The sequence below is a fragment of the Oryctolagus cuniculus genome, chromosome 3 (genome assembly GCF_051225735.1).
Source record: "Oryctolagus cuniculus isolate XC-2025 breed Fujian yellow rabbit chromosome 3, ASM5122573v1, whole genome shotgun sequence".
Taxonomy (NCBI): Eukaryota; Metazoa; Chordata; class Mammalia; order Lagomorpha; family Leporidae; genus Oryctolagus; species Oryctolagus cuniculus.
The window spans coordinates 101,817,946-101,839,624 of NC_142869.1; the positions used below are offsets into that span (position 1 = coordinate 101,817,946).

The following is a 21,679-nucleotide window of genomic DNA, read 5'->3' on the forward strand; positions in this document are numbered from 1 at the left end:
CTAGGCCTGGGAGACACAGTCCAGACACTTTCAATGGATCTTAGCCAGTGTACTAAGCTGTCAAATTCTAATCAGAATTTATGTATTATGTGGTGAGCATATATTGGTTTGGCTGAGAAAGGCAAGTGAGGGGTGAATTTCTCACTTGTTGGAGATTATTATCTTAGAAAGTGATTGGTTTTAAGCACCTTCAAGACAATTAGTCAAGTGTTGTTTCTGAAGAGACTACTGATTAATTTTAAGGAAGGAATTTCTGGGAATACATAAGGAATGCATAGATAAAGAGCAAAATATTCCTCAAGGTTGATCCAGATGGCTAAGACAAAAAAGATCCTATTGAGCACATCACACAAATCAAATTGTCCTGATATATAGAATTAATAGTTCTGTCCACCACGCCTCAGACAAGTGTCAGTAGATGTTTCCCTTGAATGCTTTGTAGGCTTTGTAGGAGCAGTTTGTTCCACACCAAAGCAAATTTATCTGTTAATTCCATTTTCTGTGAACTTACTGATGTACTCTTATATCTCCTTGATTTTCATTTTTGTGTTTTAGAACTATACAGAACTGAGATTAACTTTAATAAAATAGAGAAAATATGTTTTCCTCTATCTGTCAGGTTCATGGCTGAAGCCACTTTCCAACAGGCAGATTAACATGAGAAATATAGAGACAATATAAATTTTACTTAATTCAGGAGCCTTCCTGAAGAAATGAAGACACCCAAAGAAATGGTTAAAGTTTGTGTATTTTTATGCCAGGTTTGATGACAGAGAAATGTGATAGGACCAAGGGAGTTAATAAGCTGGGGTTAACCTTAGAAGGGTGTTTGTTCAGATTCTTCTCTGTAATCTTTCTCTTCAGAGATATGAATGTTCCTTCCTCTGATTATTGCAGGAGGGGGGTAACTTTCATGTGAGAGTCTTATAAAGTGCTTCAAGGAATGAACACAAAATCCCTCTTAGTTTTTATGACCTTCTTCAGGAAAGAAGTCTGGGGAGAATGTGAGATAACTCCCCCAAGCCTGCTGTTTTTCAATTTGCCAAGGTGCATGCTTTGGGGTAGAATGTTTGGAAACCAGCACTACTGTAAGCAACAAGTGTACACGTTAGGAAGACACCATTCATTATTTGGAAGCTAAAATATTGAGGCTAAGTTCAGAAAGTAAAAGTCTTTTCCGCCCTCAGTTTGGGTGCCTAATTCTACAAAATAGGCTCTATGGAAAGTAATATTAAAGATAATATTGATCAACTGAAATTAAAACTTCATCCAAAAGTCATGAAGACAAGATAAGAAACACAAAAGAAGAGAGCATGACACTGACCTGCTAAATTTAATATTATGTTTGAAATGTGAATATTTATAATGGAATTTTGCAAGTATAGGTGATGCAAACAGACATATTAATACAAAAATAGTAACAACAAAGCAGATTAGGTGATTGAATAATGAAAACAGTCATTTCTTCACACAGGCCTCTGATTAGAAAAAGAACAAATGACTTGAAGAAACGATGTATATGCAATAGCAGTTTTCTAGGGAAACCTTTAAGAGTGCTGTGCTGCAGAGAGAATGGAGTCTATGTGTAGAATGGGAAAATAACTATGTCCACTGGAATGTTCAATGTCTGCATTAAGACTACCTGAGTTTATTATATACTCAGTTCATTGATTATGGCTGTCTGTTTCATAGACTGAATCCTTAGGAAAATCTTTGGTCCTAAGGTACCAGGATGTATGCTATTCTTAGAGGAAATAGTTCTTGGTTACTATCTTTCAAGGGGGGAAATATTTTTCACTCGTGTAAAACTTTAAGATTATCTATTATTGTCATATTAAACGACTATAGTAATGGGTGCTAGGTAAGGAACTTGACTTTGATTCAGTAAGTGAATAACCCCTGTGAACCTCAGAGGTTCCCTTATATGTTCTTCCTTCTTCACTGGTAATATTTCACTGTGTAATTGCAGCTCCCAATCCTTGTGCAGCTAATGACGGCAAAGGCCCTTGCTCTCACATGTGTCTGATCAATTACAATAGGAGTGCTGCTTGTGCCTGTCCCCACTTGATGAAGCTTTCTTCGGATAAGAAGACCTGCTATGGTAAATTTCTGAAAATTCTTATCTAAAATCCAAATTGAATTTTCTCAAATTATGTAATTTGAGAATTTCTATATGTATGTATATTCTACTCAAAACAGAAGAGGATTTTTTAACATATTTAAAAATATTTTGGGTGTTACTATTTCTAGCCGTTCTTGATGACTCATCAACTTTTGGGGAGAGACAAATTCTTTAAATATGTGATATGTTGCACTTTGCTATTTATTACCTTATTCATTTTTTCCTGCTACTTTCTTATTTGGTGTGTTAGCAGAATTTATCTCTGCAAAACAGGGAGATGTAAGTGAAAGTGCATTATCAGAAAATGATGATGTAGGTAACCTGCATACAAAGACGTACTTAACAGCTTTAATCTCTTCCTGCTCTTCTCAAGTCACTTCAGCATCACTTTGTAGGGATTATCAACTTGCAAGGGGAAAAAGTGATGTGCAATGTGTAACTTGGTAAGATTTATTAAACAAAAACAACACATTTAAACTAAAAAAGATAAAATTTAATAATCAAAACCAAGCAATGTCTTCTTATTAATAAATTTTTATTCACTTGCAAAACAGTTACTTAATTTTATGGCCAGAAAAGGGAAGGTACTCACCAAAGCTTAAATCAGGAATTTAGTATTTTTGGCTTTAATTTTACACTATAATAATATATCTCAAATACAAGCAATAATCTCTAGGAGAACTACAAAAGAATAGGATATCTACAAAATATGTTTTACTGGATTTATTATTAGTTTTACTTGATCTATTGCTATTTCACAAACCAAGTATAAGAAAGGCATCTACAGAAATCACAATGGCTCAGTACTTCACAATATTATTGTACCCTTATTTTGTACTAAAAACATGAATAGGATTTGTAACAGCAATGTTTAATTTCATTTTATTCAGTGACAATATAGGAAAAATATTGTTCTTTCAAATAATTTAATATGGTTATAATCATGTATAAAAATAAATATCATTGTTTGATGGTTCTTAAAAAATACTAAGATCAAATTAATTACTGGGAATTTTTGACATCTCAGACTAAAGAAAAATTATGGTTTTGGGATTCTAACTTATCTTAAGTAGCTTAGTTTAAAATACACAAATTGCTTTTGCATTAATATTTTAATTGACTATTAACTATGCTTCTGGAGTTTAAAATGTACAAAATAACCAAAATAATACTTTAGAATTTATAAGCTGTTTCAAACTTGTCAACTTTATAACAGAAAAACAATTTCTATTTATTTTCTAGAAATGAAAAAATTTCTTCTTTATGCAAGACGTTCTGAAATCAGAGGAGTGGATATTGACAATCCATATTTTAACTTTATCACGGCCTTCACAGTCCCTGATATTGACGATGTTACTGTGATAGACTTCGATGCATATGAGGAACGCTTGTACTGGACAGATATTAAAACACAAACCATTAAACGGGCTTTTATTAATGGAACTGGATTAGAAACTGTTATTTCAAGAGGTAAAGTATTTGTGCCTGTTACACCCTTTAAAATGTTTGTTATTTGATTTGTAGTAATCACAGATCTCTTTTGTATTCTTTCTCTTTTTTTAATTTTTTTAACTTTTATTTAATAAATATAAATTTCCAAAGTACAGCTTTTGGATTACAGTGGCTTTTTCCCCACCATAACTTCCCTTCTACCTGCAACCCTCCCATCTCCCACTCCCTCTCCCATTCCATTCATATCAAGATTCATTTTCCATTATCTTTATATACAGAAGATCAGTTTAGCATACATTAAGTAAAGATTTCAACAGTTTGCTCCCCCACAGAAACACAAAGTGTAAAGTACTGTTTGAGTACTAGTTATAGCATTAATTCACATAGTACAACACATTAAGGACAGAGATCCTACATGGGGAACAAGTACACAGTGACTCCTGTTGTTGATTTAACAGTTGACACTCTTGTTTATGGCATCAGTAATCACCCTAGGCTCTTGTTATGAGTTGCCAAGGCTGTGGAAGCCTCTTGAGTTCACCAGATCCGATCTTATTTAGACAAGGTCATAGTCAAAGTGGAAGTTTTCTCCTCTCTTCAGAGAATGGTACCTCCCTCTTTGATGGACCGTTCTTTCTGCTGGGATCGCACTCACAGAGATCATTCATTTAGTTTTTTTATTTTTTATTTATTTATTTTTTGCCATAGTGTCTTGGCTTTCCATGCCTGAAATACTCTCATGGGCTTTTTAGCCAGAGCCGAATGCCTTAAGGGAAAGACCCCAGAGGCACAGGCAATCAAAGCCAACATTAACAATTGGGATTATGTCTCTTTTATTCAACTTTATGCTATTAGTTGAATATTTGAATTAATTATTAGAAACTTAATAAGTCCATCCTTAAAATGTAGAATGTTATGTTTAAATGCACAGTAGACTGATAACTAGAAATTTACTTTCATGAGAAGAAAAAATTCAGAACACTCTCTTTGATTGTATGGATTACTAAATAACCAGATTTGAGGATGCTTTTTGCTCTTAAGGAAATAGGTACAATTGTATAAACAAGATACACAAACTGTGGAGAAGGACTGACCTTCTCCTATGATCTAAGCTTATTATCAGTTTCCGTGTGCCTATATTTCTACAGAACCAGGTTATACATCTTCTGATCCAGCCAGTTGAATCATAAGTTCTCAGTAAATATTGAATCAAACATTTTTTAAAGAGTAACTTTTTTCAATTTAGAAAACATAATCAAAGTGAAACACACAGGTAAATATAGTGGTTGAATTCTAACTATTTAGTATCCAAATATTTGCTTAAATTTTGGCATTGTATAATTTCTGGGTCAATAATTAAATGAATTTTGAATGCTTACTGTTTGTCAAGAATGGAAAAAGGAGACAGTTCCACATAAACTTTATGCTCCCCAGACTTGCTAAAAGGATTTTGGGGGCTGGAGCAGAAGATAACTAGTAGTAATTCACAAAAGTATACCAACACTTACATTTGGAAGTCTATTGAAAATTTCAGAGCAAACCATATTTGAGCAATGATCAGTCTCTTACTGAAAACAGTAAGTGTGTGTGTTTTAAATTCACAATCTCTTTCAAAAGATTTTTCCATGTAGAATTCTAGAAATCTAGCTTCAGTACCACTAGTAGATATGAAAGTATATAATGACTAAACTACTCTTGAATTTAGGCTAACTCTTTACTGATCACAGGTTAGTACTGTTAAAACAACTTATTGAATGATTTGGTCATAAGCTTCTTCAAATATGTGTTTCAAATTTGCCAAGAAATGATCCTCTCTAAAATGGCTGATTTAAAGTTTTTTTTGTTTTTGTTTTTTTTTTTTGTACAGAATTTTTTACAGGGTTGAAAGAAAATGGTTGGACAGCCATTGTTAGAGTATATTAAAATAACAATGCCTGAATAAAGGTCATACACCTCTTTGAAGGAGTAGTTGAAGGATGGGCAATTTGGGTGTCTTCTCAACAAGAAATTCAGAAAAGTCTAAGAGAAAAGTGATTAAGCACTTTATCATGAATGTAAATGCTTCCTAGAAGGTTTTTTGATTCTTATAGAACAGAAGATACTGCATCTTTTAAAAAATTCAGGGACAATTTTTTATGTTCAGTATGGACAGGTGTTTCATAATAATTTGGTGTGTTTATCATTGGGAAAATCACAAAGATTTATAGACTCTATGTATAATTATTAACCAAAATCTAATTAATGATATTTATTACTATTAGTTAATATTTATGCCCATCAGGGTCAATCGTTTTTTAATTTAGTCATTGTGACAAATATTAGAATCATTTCTGTAAGGGAAAGGAATTGAAGGATTGCTGCTATGGACAAAATAAGTGTAAGCACAAAATTGGACAAATGTACCTACAGAAACTGAAGGACTAAACACTGAGAAATCAGATCATGTTGTCTGTTATAGGGCAAATTATTGATCTTTATGTTACTATTCAAAATAGTGAGAATCAAGAAAGTGTTCTGTGGAGTGTGGGTCACATGGCTAGGTTTGACTTTGACAAGGTCACTGTGTCTCTTATAGTTAGTGAAGTATTCTGTTTAAGAAATTGGTTGAAACTTGGACTCTGGGAGACAGATTAATACCATGGCTGTAGTAAGAATTGACAGATACTTGAACTAGGGAGTGGGGAATGGAGGAGTGTGGAGAGATAGTAGAATATCAAAGAGAAAAAAATATGGGGCAGGTGGGCATTTGACACAGCAGTTAAAGCATCACTTGGGGTACCTGTATTGATATCTGAATGCCTAGATTACAGTCCCCACTCTGCTTCTGATTCCACTTCCTGATAATGTATTCCCTGAGAGGCAGCACCTGATGGCTCAAGTTCTTGGGTTCCTGCCATCTACATGGGAGACTGGGACTGAATTCTGGACTCCTAGCTTGAGTCTGGCCAAAACCCAGATATTGTGGATATTTGTGGAGTGAACCAAAGATAGAAGGTCTGTCTCCATTTGTCTCTCTCTCTCCATCTGCCTTTCAAATGAAAATGAAAATCAGAGAAGTTGGAAAACATAAAGGGACTTAGTTAATCGGACGTAAGGTGCAGGAAAAGACATCGTTAAGGATGACTCCTCCATCTCTGGTTTACCACACAGGTTGAGTGATATTACCTCTCTCTTTCTCGTAGAGTGAAACACTGTTACAGATCAACATACTTCTCCATGGATAGGAAAATCTTAAGATGAACATTTGACAAGTCTCATCAGTCATTGTACTTTATCTCTTTACATTTTAGATTCCCTGTGAATGTTAGAGAATTTTCTCAGGCTTCTGGCACCACTGGTCTCTGTATTTTCTCATTTAGCTCTTCTCCCTTTAGTGGACTTTATCTTGAGACTTTTTCTTTGTCTTCCTTAGTCTTAGCATGATGTGAAGCCAACTTCAAAAATTTGCCTCAAACCATCTCATTACTTTCATCCCAAGTAGATCATTTTCTGAGAAAAGTACTGAAGCTTTTGCCTACTCTTTAATAAAGCAGTCTAGAGATAATTTTCCTGACTTACATTTTCTATAATCTGAAACATTAACAAATATTCTAAATTTATGAGTTATTTGCTATAAATGGCTTGGAGCAGGGGCCGGTGCTGTGTCACTGGGGGTTAAGGCATGGCCTGCAGGGCCGACATCCCATATGGGTGTTAATTCACATCCTGGATGCTCCATTTCCCATCCAATTCCTTGCTAATGCAGCTGGGGTCGGGGGAGAAGGGAATAGAAGAGGATGGCCCAAGTCCTTGGACTCTTGCAACCATGTGGAATAAGCTCTTGGCTTCAACCTGGCACAGTCCCAATTGTTGCAGCCATTTGGGGAATAAACTGGCTGATGAGAGATCTTTCTCTCTTTTTCTCCTCCCCTCTCTCTGTAACTCTGCCTTTCAAATAAATAAATCTTTAAAAAATAATAGCTTGGAGCAGCTACAATTCATTATAGGAAGAAACACTAATGCATGACTATTGGCATAATCATCATATATAATTAACAATAACTATGTTAAGATAAATTCATATATATATATGCACATGACTTCATACATACATATTCTTTAAAGATTTATTTATTTGAAAGGCAGAATGACAGAGAGCAAGAGAAAGAAAGAGAAAGAGAGCTTCCATCCTCTGGTTCAGTCCCAAGATAGCTGTAACCGCCAGCAGTGGGCTGAGCCAAAACCTGAAGATTAGAATTCCATCTGCATCTCTCATGGGGGTGACAGGGGCCCAGGTACTTACGCCATCTTCAGTTAATTTCCCAGGCACATTAGCAGGAAACTAGATCATAAATGGAACAGCCAGGATTGAACCTGGGAGTTCAGAAGGGTGGAATCACAACTCAGTCACTATTTGCATAAGATTGAAAGTACCCAAGGAGTGGGATTGGCAATTCTGTCATGCTAAAGGCAGCTTTTGGGGAGAAACATACAGTGGGATCTACAACTTTAACTTGCTAAGATAACTTTTGGGGGTAGCAAACATCTTGCACCCTTTTGGAGGAACTCCCCTTCCCTCATTCTCTACTGGGACCAACCTGACTGTCTGCTGGCTGTCTGACTCCTGGAGAGAGGAAAGAGAGAGAGAGAGAGAGAGAGAGAGAGAAATCTTTTATCAACTGTTTCAGTCCCCAGATGGATGCATTGATGGGAACTGGGCCAATCTGAAGCCAGAAGCCATGACCTTCTTTGGGGTCTCTCATGGTGCAGGGGCCTAGGTACTTGGGCCATCTTCTGCTGCTTTTCCAGGCACATTAGTAGGGAGCTGGGTCAGATGTGGAGCAGGTGGGTCTTGAACCAGCAATGCTGTCGCCTGCAGTGCCACAGTCCTGGCATAACCATTATCAATTTAATCATTGCAAGCCTATCATGATGAATTATTTCCATGTTGTACATGAGAAAACTTAAGTTCACAGAAGCTCAAACTGTGTTATAAAGCCAAAGTGAAGATGTGGTAGAGACAAATTCAATTCAGGATTACATCTTGAGAGTACTGTCATCTTCGTTGTCCAATGGTAAGATGATCTGGGACCTTATCCCAAGCTGCTAAGGACTAAGTACATCAATCCTGGGTATTGTCCTTCAACGATGGTCCCATAGGCTCAGTTGCCCAGACTGAGTACTTGCATACTGCCCAGAATTATATGATAGTAGAAAATAGATTGGCTACAAACTCTGAAGTACTGTTTGTAATAAATCTAGTAAGAAAAAAAGAGACAGTAATATATATTCTAAAATTCCTAATATAAGCAAAAAGTAATCTAGTTGACCTTGAACATTTATCTTTTTTTATTAATCATTGATTCTTTACACAGTTGCTGGAAGTACATTTTACTTTCTGTTGTTATAGGTGGAAGCTTTTTCAGGATTGCCATTCTATGGAACACCAGAGTTCTGTTTCCATTCATGTATGGAATAAGATTATTTTTTATTTTTAGAAAAATATTTATTTTGGTTATTCGAAATGCAGGGAATGGGGTGTAAGAGAGGGAAGGAAGGACAAAAGGGACACAGAGAAAGAGAGAAACACATTCCTATCTGTTGTTGATTCATTCCCCAAATGTCCAAAACAGCTGGGAAGGGGCCCAGCCTAATATACTAGCCAAAACTCAATCCCAGCCTCCCTCGTGGCTAGCAGGGGCCCACATACTTGAGCCTTGATGTACTGCTGCATCCCAGGATGCACATTAGCAAGAAGCTGACATTGGAACGGAGCTAGGACTTGATCCCTGGCAGTCCAAAAGGGAATGCAGCTGTTGCAGTCTCACATGCAGCATCTTTTTTTTTTTTTTAAAGATGTATTTATTTATTTGAAAGGCAGAGAGAGAGAGACAGACAGACAGAGAATGGAAAGAATGTCTTCCATCTGTTGATTCACTCTCAAGAAGGCTGCAGTGGCCACAGCTGAGCTAATCCGAGGCCAGGAGCCAGGAAATTCCTCTGGGTCTCCCATGTGGGTGTAGGGGCACAAGGACTTGGGCCATCCTCCTGCTTTCCTAGGCCACAGCAGAGAGCTGGATATAGCAGCCAGGACTAGAATGGGCTCCCATATGTGATGTCGGCACTGCAGTTGGCAACTTCACACACTATAGCACAACGCCAGCCCCAAGCAACATCTTAACTGCTGTCTATTGCCTATCCCTGGATCCAGAAATTTTGACTCCAAAATTATGCTCTTTTTCCTTGAATGTCTCATTCTTTTACCAATGAGAAGCATCAATAAATTGAAGAACAAAGACTTTACTATAACATCATCGTTTGTGCATCCTTTTCAGTGTTCACTTAATATAAATCCAGCATACTTTACACAGTTCATCTGGTCATACATGGCTGGAATATGCAGATTATTTTTACTCTGTTCCATTGCCAAATTTTTTAATATTTCTTTTGAGATATAAGCAAAAACTTTTAGAAAAACTTTGGCAACTTTGCAAGATTCCAAGCCATTGGCAATAGTATTTGTTTGAAATGAAAAAGGCCCTTCATTTGTCTGATTATTTTCGGTAAAGTATACATTGTTTACTTTTGGAAGATTAAGTATTGGGCAAGTACAATCACCTGAGCATTTTAGCATTAAAATAGTCTACTATCTGAATGAACTGAAATGTGAGGCTGAGTTAGGTAGAAAGCTAAAATCTGTAAGAGGAAGACGAACAAAAATTAGACAAATAGTTATTTATATATGTAAAGAATCCTCTTTTATATAGTATAACATTATAGCAGTTTTATTCTTTATATTGGTATCTCTAGACATATAGACTATTTTAATCTCAGAACTTCTGATTACATCGCTACTACATAAAATCTACTTCCCCGTAATACTTTGAATCTAATTGAACAGATTTCGGAGTAGATTTCCATTCACATTCGAAAGGGTGGTTACTTTTGCCAACAGTCTTTTCAGTGAGTGAAGATTCATTCTATTTTGCAAGATACTGTAGTTCATTTTACCCAGTAATAAAAATGCTTAGAAGATAAAAAACCATACTGGAATTTTGTCCAGAGAATAAAAGAAATAAAAACAGGTCAATAACAACATTGAGGCCTAGATTTTGGGCACAGGCCTGGAATTAAAGTAGAAAGTACAGAAAGGGAACATCTGTTGTTTTGCTTGTTTCCGAATGGAATTTTCGATTTTCATTTTCTCTCAGGAAGCCTTTTGGTGGAAGAATGTCAACATCTGTGATTAAAAAAAAAAAAAAAGGAAAAGAAAAAAACAGACAAAAAGCTCTACAAATGCCATTCCTTTGAGAACTATGTGTCTCGTAATAAATGCTAAATGAACTATGCTTCATATAGTTATTCTTCATTTTTAGTGTGATAAATAAGTTATTTTATTCTATAGGCTTTTGGATGAATTTCATATCATATTCTGAGTTCTATATGTGGGGCACTGGGTGGGAGAGGTGGCCGTTACTCAAGGTTAAATCACAGACATTTCATAACCTCATGGAGCTTCAAATCTGGTGAAACAGTGAGATTAAAATAACTGAAATAAAACTAAGTGAAATATTGATTGTAACAAAAGTGTCAGAAGATTAGAACAGGAGTATGTGCTAGATTTCTACATGAGATTCCCAAAGTGCTCACTGAGGAAACAGTAATCAAACTAGGACTTGGGGGAACTGGTTTAATGATTAATCAATCCAGCTTGAGGAATTAGAGCAGACATCAAGTTCTGGAATCTTCAAACATGAGGAGCAGGTAGTGACGGGTAGCTGGACCCTACAGAAATATAAACTTGAAGGTGAATATGGGGGCCTACCACAGACTGCATAATATCAAGCTACGGAGACATTTTTTATGCTTTTTCTCAAGGCAACAGGAACTGAAGTATTTGTTTTTAAGTAGGGAGGGACAGGGCAGGCATTTGGTGCAATGGTTAAGAAGCCATTTGGCAGGGATTCCAATACAATCTCATCAAGGTGGCATGTACCAATGCCATCTCACTAGTCCAAGTGATCAATTTCAGTTCACAGTTTGTCACACTGATAGGTCTAAGAGTCAAAGGGATCTCACAAACAAGACTAGTGTCTGCTAATACTAACTGATAGAATCAAAAAGGGAGAGAACGATCCATCATGGGAAGCGGGATACAGCAGACTCATAGAATGGCAGATGTCCTAAATAGCACTCTGGCCTCAGAATCAGCCCTTAAGGCATTCAGATCTGGCTGAAGAGCCCATGAGAGTATTTTAGGCATGGAAAGCCAAGACACTCTGGAAAAAAAAAAAAACTAAATGAAAGATCTCTGTGAGTGAGATCCCAGTGGAAAGAACGGGGCCATCAAAGAAGGAGGTACCTTTGTCTGAAGGGAGGAGAGAACTTCCACTTTGACTATGACCCTGTCGGAATAAGATCTAAATCGGCAAACTCAAAAGGCTTCCACAGCCTTGGCAACTCATGACTAGAGCCTAGGGAGAATACTGACGCCATAAACAAGAGTGTCAAATTGTTAAGTCAACAACAGGAGTCACTGTGTACTTACTTCTCATGTGGGATCTGTCCTTAGTGTGTTGTCCAATGTGAAGTAATGCTATAACTAGTACTGAAACAGTCTTTTACACTTTGTGTTTCTGTGTGGGTGTAAACTGATGAAATCTTTACTTAATATATACTAAATCAATCTTCTGTATATAAAGATAATTGAAAATGAATCTTGATGTGAATGGAATGGGAGAGGGAGCGGGACATGGGAGGGGTGCGAGTGTGAGGGAAATTTTGGGGGGGGAATCCATTGTAATCCATAAACTGTACTTTGGAAATGTATATTTACTAAATAAAAAAAAAGAAGCCATTTGGCACTCCCTCATCCCATATTGAATTAACTGGGTTCAAGTCTCAGCTCTGCTTCCAATTTCAGCTTCCTGTTAATGTGCACTATGGTAGGCAGTAGCTGATGGCTCAGGTACCTGGTTTCCTGCCACTATGTGGGAGATCTGGATTGAGTTACTATATCCTCACTTCAGCACTGGTGGTTGTGACCATTTGGAGAGTGAAAGAGCATATGGAAGACCTCTGTGTGCCTCTTCGCCTCTTGTCTTTCTCTTTGACTTTCAAATAAATAAAAAGAAAAATTAAATGGAGTGTAGACATGATGCAGTTGTTAAGACACTACTTGGGATGTTTGTATTCAATATTGGAGTGCCTGGGTTGTAGTCATGACTGCTTCTGTTTCCAGCTCACTGATAATGCATACTCTGAAAGACAGCAGATGATAGCTCAAGTACTTGGATCTGTCTCTGTTTCTCTTTTGAATAAAATTTTAAAGAAAGAAGGAAGCACAAGAGATTTTGGTGGAGTCCTAAATCAAGGTGATCTCATAGAAGTTAAAATTATAATGGTGGTTGCTAGAGTCTAGGCAAGGATCCAGGAAAGAGATAAATACGTGGAGAGGATGGGGGTGGGGTGGGGTGGAGAATGGAAGGAGATATAGCCATGGGATAAAGCTGTCACCTGTGTTGCCAGCATCCCATATGGGCAAAGGTTCCAGTCCCTACTGCTCCACTTCCAATCCAGCTAATGTGCCTGGGAAAGCAGCAGAGGATGGCCAAGTGCTTAGGCCGCTGCACTCACATGGGAGACCCTGAAAAACTCCTTGCTTCTAGACTGGCCTTGTTCCTGTTGTTGTGGTCATTTGGGATCTGAACCAGTGGAAGGAAGACCTCTCTCTCTCTCTCTCTCTGTCTCTCCATCTTTGTCTCTGTAACTCTGCCTTTCAAGTAAATAAATAAATCTAAAATAATTTATGACAAAACACATATAGTAAAAATTTTATATTTGTAATTGTTAGATATGCAGTTCAGAAGTTCAACCAATGTCTAGAACTGTCATTTGCGAACAAAATTATATCTCGAAAAAAAAAAAAAAACCAAACTTCATTGCCCTTCCCCCTTAGCAACCACTGTTCATCTTTCTGTCTCTATGGATTGAACTGCTCTAGGTACTTCATACCAGTGAAATAAAGTATTTTATTTTGTGACTGGCTCATTTCCCTTAGCATTCACACTATTGTCCATGTTTATCAATGTTTTAGCCTGTATAAGAATCTTCTTCCTTCTTCCAGCTGAATAATATCTTGTTGTTTGTATGCACCTTACTTGTTTATTTGTTTATCTGTTGAGGGGCACCGGCTTACTTTCAACTGTTTGCTATTGTAAATAATGCTGCTAAGTGCATATGTATATAAAAATCATTTCAGGCCAGTGCCACGGCTCACTAGTCTAATCCTCCTCCTGCGGCGCTGGTACCCCGGGGTTCTAGTCCTGGTTGCTCCTCTTCCAGTCTAGCTCTCTGCTGTGGCCCGGGAAGGCAGTGGAGGATGGCCCAAGTGCTTGGGCCTTGCACCTGCATGGGAGACCAGGAGGAAGCACCTGGCTCCTGGCTTCGGATGGGCACAACGCTGGCCATAGCCGCCATTTGGGGATGAACCAACGGAAGGAAGACCTTTCTCTCTGTCTCTCTCTCTCTCTCACTGTCTAACTCTGCCTCTCAATTACTAACTAACTAACTAACTAACTAACTAACTAAATAAATCACTACAAGTGATTCCTTCCAAGCCTTTAGAATATATACCAAATGTGTAACTACTGGATCATATGGTAACTCTGTTTTGAATTTTTTGAAGAATGACCATTCATACTGTTTCCACAGTGGCTGCACCTATATTTGCATTCTCACATTCCTACTGACACTTCCCAAGGGTTCCAATTGCTCCAAAACCTCGCCTATACACTATAATGATATACACTATAATGAATGTGAGGTGATGTCTCATTGTGGTTTTGGTTCACTTTTCTCTATATTTTTTAAGATTTATTTATTTATTTGAAAGTCAGAGTTATACACGGAAAGGAGAGGCAGAGAGAGAGAGAGAGGTCTGCCATTTGCTGGTTCACTTACCAGTTGGCCGCAACAGCTGGAGCTGCACCGATATGAAGCCAGGAGCCAGGAGCTTCTTCCAAGTCTCCCACATGGGTGCAGGTGCTCAACGACTTGGACTATTTTCTACTGCTTTCCCATGTCATAGCAGAGAGCTGGATTGGAAGTGGAGCAGGGACTCAAACTGGTGTCCATATGGGATGCTAGCACTGCAGGCAGCAGCTTTACCTGCTATGCCACAGCACCAGCTCCTCGTTTTTCTCTATTGATTAGTGATGCTAAATATCTTTTCATATGCTTTTTGTCCCTCTGTGTATATTTTCTCTGGAAAAATTGCCTATATTTTAAATCAGGTTTTTTTTGGTCTTTTTGAGTGTTAGTTTGAAAGTATTTGTATTGAGTATAAAATTCGCAATTGAGGATTATTTTCTCTTAACACTTTGAAAGTATTATCCCACAGTCTTTTGGCTTTCCTTATTACTACCAACATTTTTTTGTGTGTGTGTGATAGTCTTTCCTCTTTGGCTGCCTGTGGAATCTTTCTTTTGTCCTCATTATAATATTTTAATTTTGTTTATTTGTCTATTGGAACTCCAATAAAGTCATGTATTTCATTAGTTCAGGTGGAAAAACCCTCAAATATTGCCTCTTTTTTTTCCCCAACCTACTCTCGTAAGCTCTGATTCTAATTCACTTAGTCCTTTTGGTTTCTATGCACTAGTTCTGGTTAACTTCTTTTGTCTAAAATTCATCAACTGAACTGTGTCTAAGCCATTTAATCTATCCAATAAATTGTCTTTTAACATTACACTTTAATGTAATCAGTTATTTTGGTTCTCAAAATATCTTCCAAAGATATGATTTTTTTGGTGTTTTTTCTGTTTTACAAGTTATAGCACTGCTTATTTCAAAGCATCCATCCTTGGTCCCTTTGAAATATCTTACTCTTTTTTATAATACATGTAGCAGTTATGCATATGCAAATTTTCAGATTTAAATCTGTTATTTTTCTCTCTACAGTTCTCTTTTCTTTGTATTTTACCTTTTCTTTTTTTTTCAAAATTCAGATCTTTTGTGAGGATGAACTTTATAGGAATAGTAAAGGCATATTGTAAGGAAACATTTTTCTTCTTCAGGAGTTTCATTAGTGACTGATGGAGACAGTGCTAGTTGTTTTAAGGCAGGAATCAATTTAATTTGATTTCTCTTCTGTCTGACCAGTGAATTCCTTGTTTATAAATAAGTAATCTCTTGATCAGGTACAGACCTACATTTACTAATTTACATTTTTTTGGTCTCAAAAGAAAAAAAAGGTTTTGTTTTTATTTTTAATTGCTCTCTTTTTTAAATACACAGATTCCCCCCAGTATCTCAACTATTTCTAACGGTGTGTCTACACCCTTCCAACACCCCTCACAGCATTTTTAATTTGTTCTCTCCTTCTATGAGTTTAAGGATTTAATCCTCTCTGGTTGTGCAACCAGTAATCCATGAATCTGTAGACTGCAAGTAAAAGTTTTATCTCTAATTACTGCAGCTTCTGCATTCCTGCTTGCCTGTCTCATAAATTTTAGTCAACATGTGAATGTGTTAGCACTTAAAGATTTTCTTTACTGTTGTGATCTCAGTGATGCATTGGAAAACTATAAGTTATCATACATAAGGGGATTTTTGATATGGAGGCTTTCTCAGAATATATAATCTGCTTATTTCAAGAAGTGAGAGTCCCCAGAAATGGAAAATTGACCTTTCTGAGAACCTTGCTTAGAGGTCTTTCCTTGACTTATTTGAAAACAAGAATAAGCATTCTCATATTTTTTTTTAATCTGGAAGAGAAAAACATCTTTAATTACACAGTGATTATTCCCTTTTCACCTCTATGCCATTATGAAGAATTTATCAGGACACTTTAAAACAACCAGAAGTGAGCATTAGTAATAGACAAAAAAAGATAATTCTTATTTTTGATGTAAACCTGATAATTATAGAGCCTAGTCTGGTGAGCATAAAAATGGTGAGGATAAGATGTTAGAATTGAGATTTCCTAATGGTGTGTTTAGATACCTCTCAGTGATCATATGGGCCTTATATTTGACTTTTCTTGCTCAGCTCACACATTTTTAATGTTTTGGATTGTGTACTCCATGAATTTGTTTATCAAATCATTAAAATACTTCTGTTGAAGATATTTTATATGTTTGCGAACATGGGCTATAAAGGTAAAATAGCTAGGAACCTGACTTTATCATATGTGAATGTACTAATATGTCAGCCAAATAAATATCACAAGTAGAAAGGGATTGGCCAAACATGGTCCTCTTGAGTTAGGTAGATGAAGTGAACCTGTCTAGCTGAGATTTTCAGGAGAAATGATCATGTTTATATAACCGCAAAAGTGATATTTCCTTTGTGCTGGCCTGTTTTGCCTAAGATTTAGGTAAGCAAAAATAGGTTAGGGTATGAAATGCGCGTAGTTCCTCTTTCATTTGAAAAGATTAGGAGAAGTCCAAATATTTGAATACATCAGTAGGACTGAAATGTAAGGTGACTTGTAAGAAATTATAAGAAATAAGATTGAGAAAATAGTCATATTCAGACTTTACAGAAATTTAGGCTAAGGAATGTAGACATCACTTTCTGGGTGCTTTGGAGCTGTTAAATACCTTGGGCCAAGTGAGGGTCATGATCTAGAGACCTCTACAGACAAAAGTAATGTGGTGGCAAATAATTCAGTTGCTTGGAAGAAGAAGAGACTGGATGCTCTTGCAATATTAAAGACAGAGAACCATGGGCATAGAATTGGCAAGGACTAAATAGATATGAATAGCTTATTTTTGGCCATGCATGGTAATTTTAAAGCAGAATTATTCTCAAGGCCATTTAATTAAGAGTCCAAAAGAAATGAGTAAAAGGTTGTTGTGTAGCAAGTCCAGTCAGAAAACTTTAGAGAACATGTATTTTAGTGTAAATAAAAACATATTTTACCATTTTTTGCTAATACCAAGAAATACAGGGTAAAATGCAGAAAATATTCAATTCTTGGATTGGCAGAATATCTTGCAACACTCACCAAGCTTCGTACATAAACATTATGTAATGTCATAGTCAATCCTATGTGTTATCTTCAGTTTATTGATGAGACAATATGTTAAAAGACATTCAAATAACTGAACAACAAAAAACAGGCACCCGACCTAGAAGATGAATCCAATCACCTCAGTGCATCAACATGCCTCCCAGCAATCAATCAACCCCAAAGGGTGAAGAAGAAGGAGGATATGAGATCTTGGGTGAGGCAAATAAAAATTAGACATGATGTATTTTACTTGAAAGAAATGGTCTTGAAGAACAAGAGGGAACTGGATGAGGATAACTAATTATAAAAAAGACATTGGAAGATGGTTTGATGAGAACTGGAAGCATACGGAATAGTTTCTCAGTGCACTGTGATTTAGAAATATTAGAAGGATGTTTGAGCAGAAAATTCAAGATTATAAACCTAGTAGAACCTGCCATTCCAACCCCCAACTTCATTGTTGATCCAGAATTGCTGGCCCCCTGTGTCTTGTTTTGCAGTCTTACATTTTGGACTAACAGGCAAATTGTACAAATCTGGAGATTTTACCTCACGTGAAAAAGCTACTTTATGGCTTCTTTTGAAAATAATAAAAAGAACAGATGCGGCCCTGCCACTGGAGCTCTGTAGTGGCTACTCTGTGGCTCTGATTAGGATCACTGCCCCTGCACAGTGGCATCGTCTGGCAGCTGGTGAGCTCTGCAGAATCTTAGGTCCCTCCCCGTGACTGTGCAATCAGAGCCTTCATTCTAACCTTCTCCAGGGGTGTTGTTAAGTTTGATAAACAGTGGTCCAGAGAACTCTAGTGAGGGAAAACCAGGGAAGGTATAGTGAAAAACCACAGATTGGAGACTGAAACGAACCTACTTAATATGTTAATATTTCCAAAGATTTTTCTAGTACCCATCAATTGTTACAATTTAATGTTTTCTTAGTCAAATGCAATTATATTTAAGTCTCAATTCTGTCATTGTTTTTAAAGAAGCCAGATTGAATAATCAAAGAATAACAACCCAAACATTCATGTTGGCTGCAGTGTGTCTTCAGCTTAATTAGATTTCAGTCATTTCTGTAGAATCCAAGTTGGATGAATGTTAAAAGGATTTTCGTTTCTTTTCTCATATCAATCAATTCCTGTTAATTATCTACTTTGAAAAAATGTTCAACTCTGGTGCTTTTCAGGAAAGTTGAAACATTTATATTTCATTTCGGCAGCAAATTGGCACTTAAAGCATAAAATAGCCCATTTGTTGATGGCCCACAAGTACTTTCTGCTAACTAGAAAAATGTGCTACCAACTGGAGAAGCTATTGCTCTAATTGAAATTTTGGTTACCTTGGCTCATCAGACTGCTGCCTGTGTCTGAGTGTTTACCAGTGAATCATTGACTGTTAGTGTAATTTCAGTGCTAATTGTTGCTTCAGGTTTTCAAATGGCTCAGCAGTAAGACATTAATGATTATTCATGCCTTAAGAAGGACTGATAAGGGAATGAGATTACAATCTTGTACAATTTTAGCGAACAAATTAAAGTGTAAATTAAATTTTCCCTTAGACAGAAAATAACTTACTTGAAGAGCCAACAGAATGAGAAACTTCATTCGGTTTTAATTTTCTCTTTCCTGTTTTACAGATATTCAGAGTATCAGAGGCCTAGCAGTGGATTGGGTCTCACGGAATTTATACTGGATTAGCTCAGAATTTGATGAAACACAAATTAATGTGGCACGGCTAGATGGCTCTTTGAAAACCTCAATTATCCATGGAATCGATAAGCCACAATGTCTTGCTGCTCACCCAGTGAGGGGGTAAAGTATGATTATTTTTTTGAAGTCTTTCCAAAATTTCACACACACCTTTGAGTTGATTTAATAAAAAAATCAGTGTCTGATTCAGAGGAAAAAAATGTAAAATCAACCATAGCATCAGAAAAGGAAATGGAAATGTGAAAATTATAAAAGACATTCCTGGGCAGAGATATCTGTTAGTTGCATACAATAATATATATATGTATATATATACATACACACACATATGTGTGTATATATTATATATATATGTGTGTGTGTGTATATTTGTGTATATTTGGGTGTGTGTGTGTATATATATATATATATATATGTAACATCTCCTTAACTTACATTTCTTAAGTGTGACAGTTCAAAAGAAAGAGGAATCTAGTAGAAAATGGTTGACTTCATTTTGACTGCTGGTTGTTAATGCTGCATTTTCTACGTGTTGATATATATTTATAATGATCACTGCTAAGTAGATAAAATTCTCCAATGTTCTGGTTAGTCATCATGTACCCTTGAGGAACTTGTACAGGGCTACAGAAATTCTCTCTTTATGTTGGAGAAATGAATTTGTTCCTTTGACAGTGCTGATTTCTTCTTAGTAAGATGATTCAAGCATAATGAATTACTTGGAATGAAAATAATTTTCTTAATCTGTAGTTAAATATTCAGTTTTGGACAGAGGAAAAACAAAGAGAATGAGACAGCTTTTCTTTAGTGACAGACAAAAGCAACTGTTTTACTTTCTTCCCAAATACATGTGCTATTTTGAACAAATGACACCAATTTTGAGTATTATTGAAAAGCATCAATCCCAAGACAAGAATATATTTCATGTTTCTTTTATTGTTTAGTATATATTTCCATTCAGCAAGTAGGTCTATAATTAATATTTTAAAACTTTTCAATTAAGGAAGCTCTACTGGACAGATGGAAACACAATTAACATGGCAAATATGGATGGAAGTAATAGCAAGATTCTCTTTCAAAATCAGAAGGAACCAGTAGGCAAGTATTTCTTGTAATAGTTATTCATTGCAGTTTATAATGTGACAGACCTGTACTTGTTTAATATACCTTTGATATAGAGCCTGAAAGAAGATAAGATAGTTTATTAATATAAAATAAATATAAAATAAAATAAATCATAATTGATCAGTTTCATTGAACCTATTGTGTCTATGTAGGTATTGTGTCTATGTAGGTAGTAAGTGGTTTTGTCATGATAGTGTTATGGGGAAATTGCGAAGAAGGTAACATCAGTCTTGTCTCATGTGGAAAAATTTCCATGCAGACGGGACAGTGAGCAAAGCAAGATTTATTTAAGTCAGAAACCTCCTGCTTAAGTGTCAGGAGTGGAGCTCAAAGAGAAGAAGACCTGAGAAATTTGTCAGAGTGGGGTCTTTTAAACTCAATTCAGGTGTCCAGGGTGAGGGGGAAGGTGGGAGTAGGGGAGTAGAATAACAGCTAACAATCAATCATGGTGCAGGTACAAAACCCATTAAAGGGCCAGAATCCTAATCCTGTTTAGCCTGCTCAAGATAAAACAAAAAAGCCATCAGGCTATTCTCATGATAAAAGTAGAAACTAAGAGGGGTAGGATCCCTGCTTCCTTGCTATTTCCATGATAAAACTCAAAACACTGCTAGGCCCAATCCACTTCTTTGCTAAATCCAAAATAAAACAAGAAGAGTGGGATTAGCACTTTTTTGTTGCTAAAGCAGATTCGTGGTGGAAACAAATCTTGTCCACTCTTAAAGGGAATTCCCCTTTCTCATTCCAACTGGGACCTGACCTAACTGCCAATTAGCCCTATAACTCATCACAATAGGGAGATAAGTCCTTTCAATATGAGAATTTTTATGAAATATTAAGTACTGAGGTTGCTAAAAATTTATTGAAAATAAATATTTTATCTTCATTGTTCAAATACCGATACAGAATTTCAGTGGCAATATACCATGCTGATGCTTTTTCTCATCACTATTATGTCATTACTAACGGTTACAGTGATTTCAGTTAATATATTTAGTATTCAGTTTTCAGAAGTCTCCATTCATTCTGCAATATATTTGTTTATTCTGTTATTCTGTCTTTGACAACCATTACAAGTTATCAGATATAACATGGTGCTTGGAGAGAGCCTTGACTCATTCCCAAAAACATCTTTGAAAATATTTTAAAAATTATTTTAGAAAATAATTTGTCACATATTTGCACACAGATATCTATACATTATATTTTTATTTAAACAGTTATTTCTTCCTCATTTTTAAAAATATCTTCGAGAGGCAAGAAGTATTACATTGCCTGC

At 36.3% G+C, this 21,679-nt stretch overlaps 1 protein-coding gene across 4 annotated transcripts in view; it reads left to right on the forward strand.

The window, feature by feature from the left end:
* LRP1B (LDL receptor related protein 1B) overlaps nt 1-21,679 on the forward strand; it is a 2,138,546-nt gene that overhangs the window by 1,403,761 nt on the left and 713,106 nt on the right. For all 4 annotated transcript variants that reach the window (XM_051849573.3, XM_070071546.2, XM_002712121.6 and 1 more), the window contains exons 28-31: nt 1,970-2,101; nt 3,365-3,592; nt 19,203-19,377; nt 20,279-20,373. In XM_051849573.3, the coding sequence (XP_051705533.3) occupies nt 1,970-2,101; nt 3,365-3,592; nt 19,203-19,377; nt 20,279-20,373 (630 nt within the window). The remainder of the gene's footprint in view (nt 1-1,969; nt 2,102-3,364; nt 3,593-19,202; nt 19,378-20,278; nt 20,374-21,679) is intronic.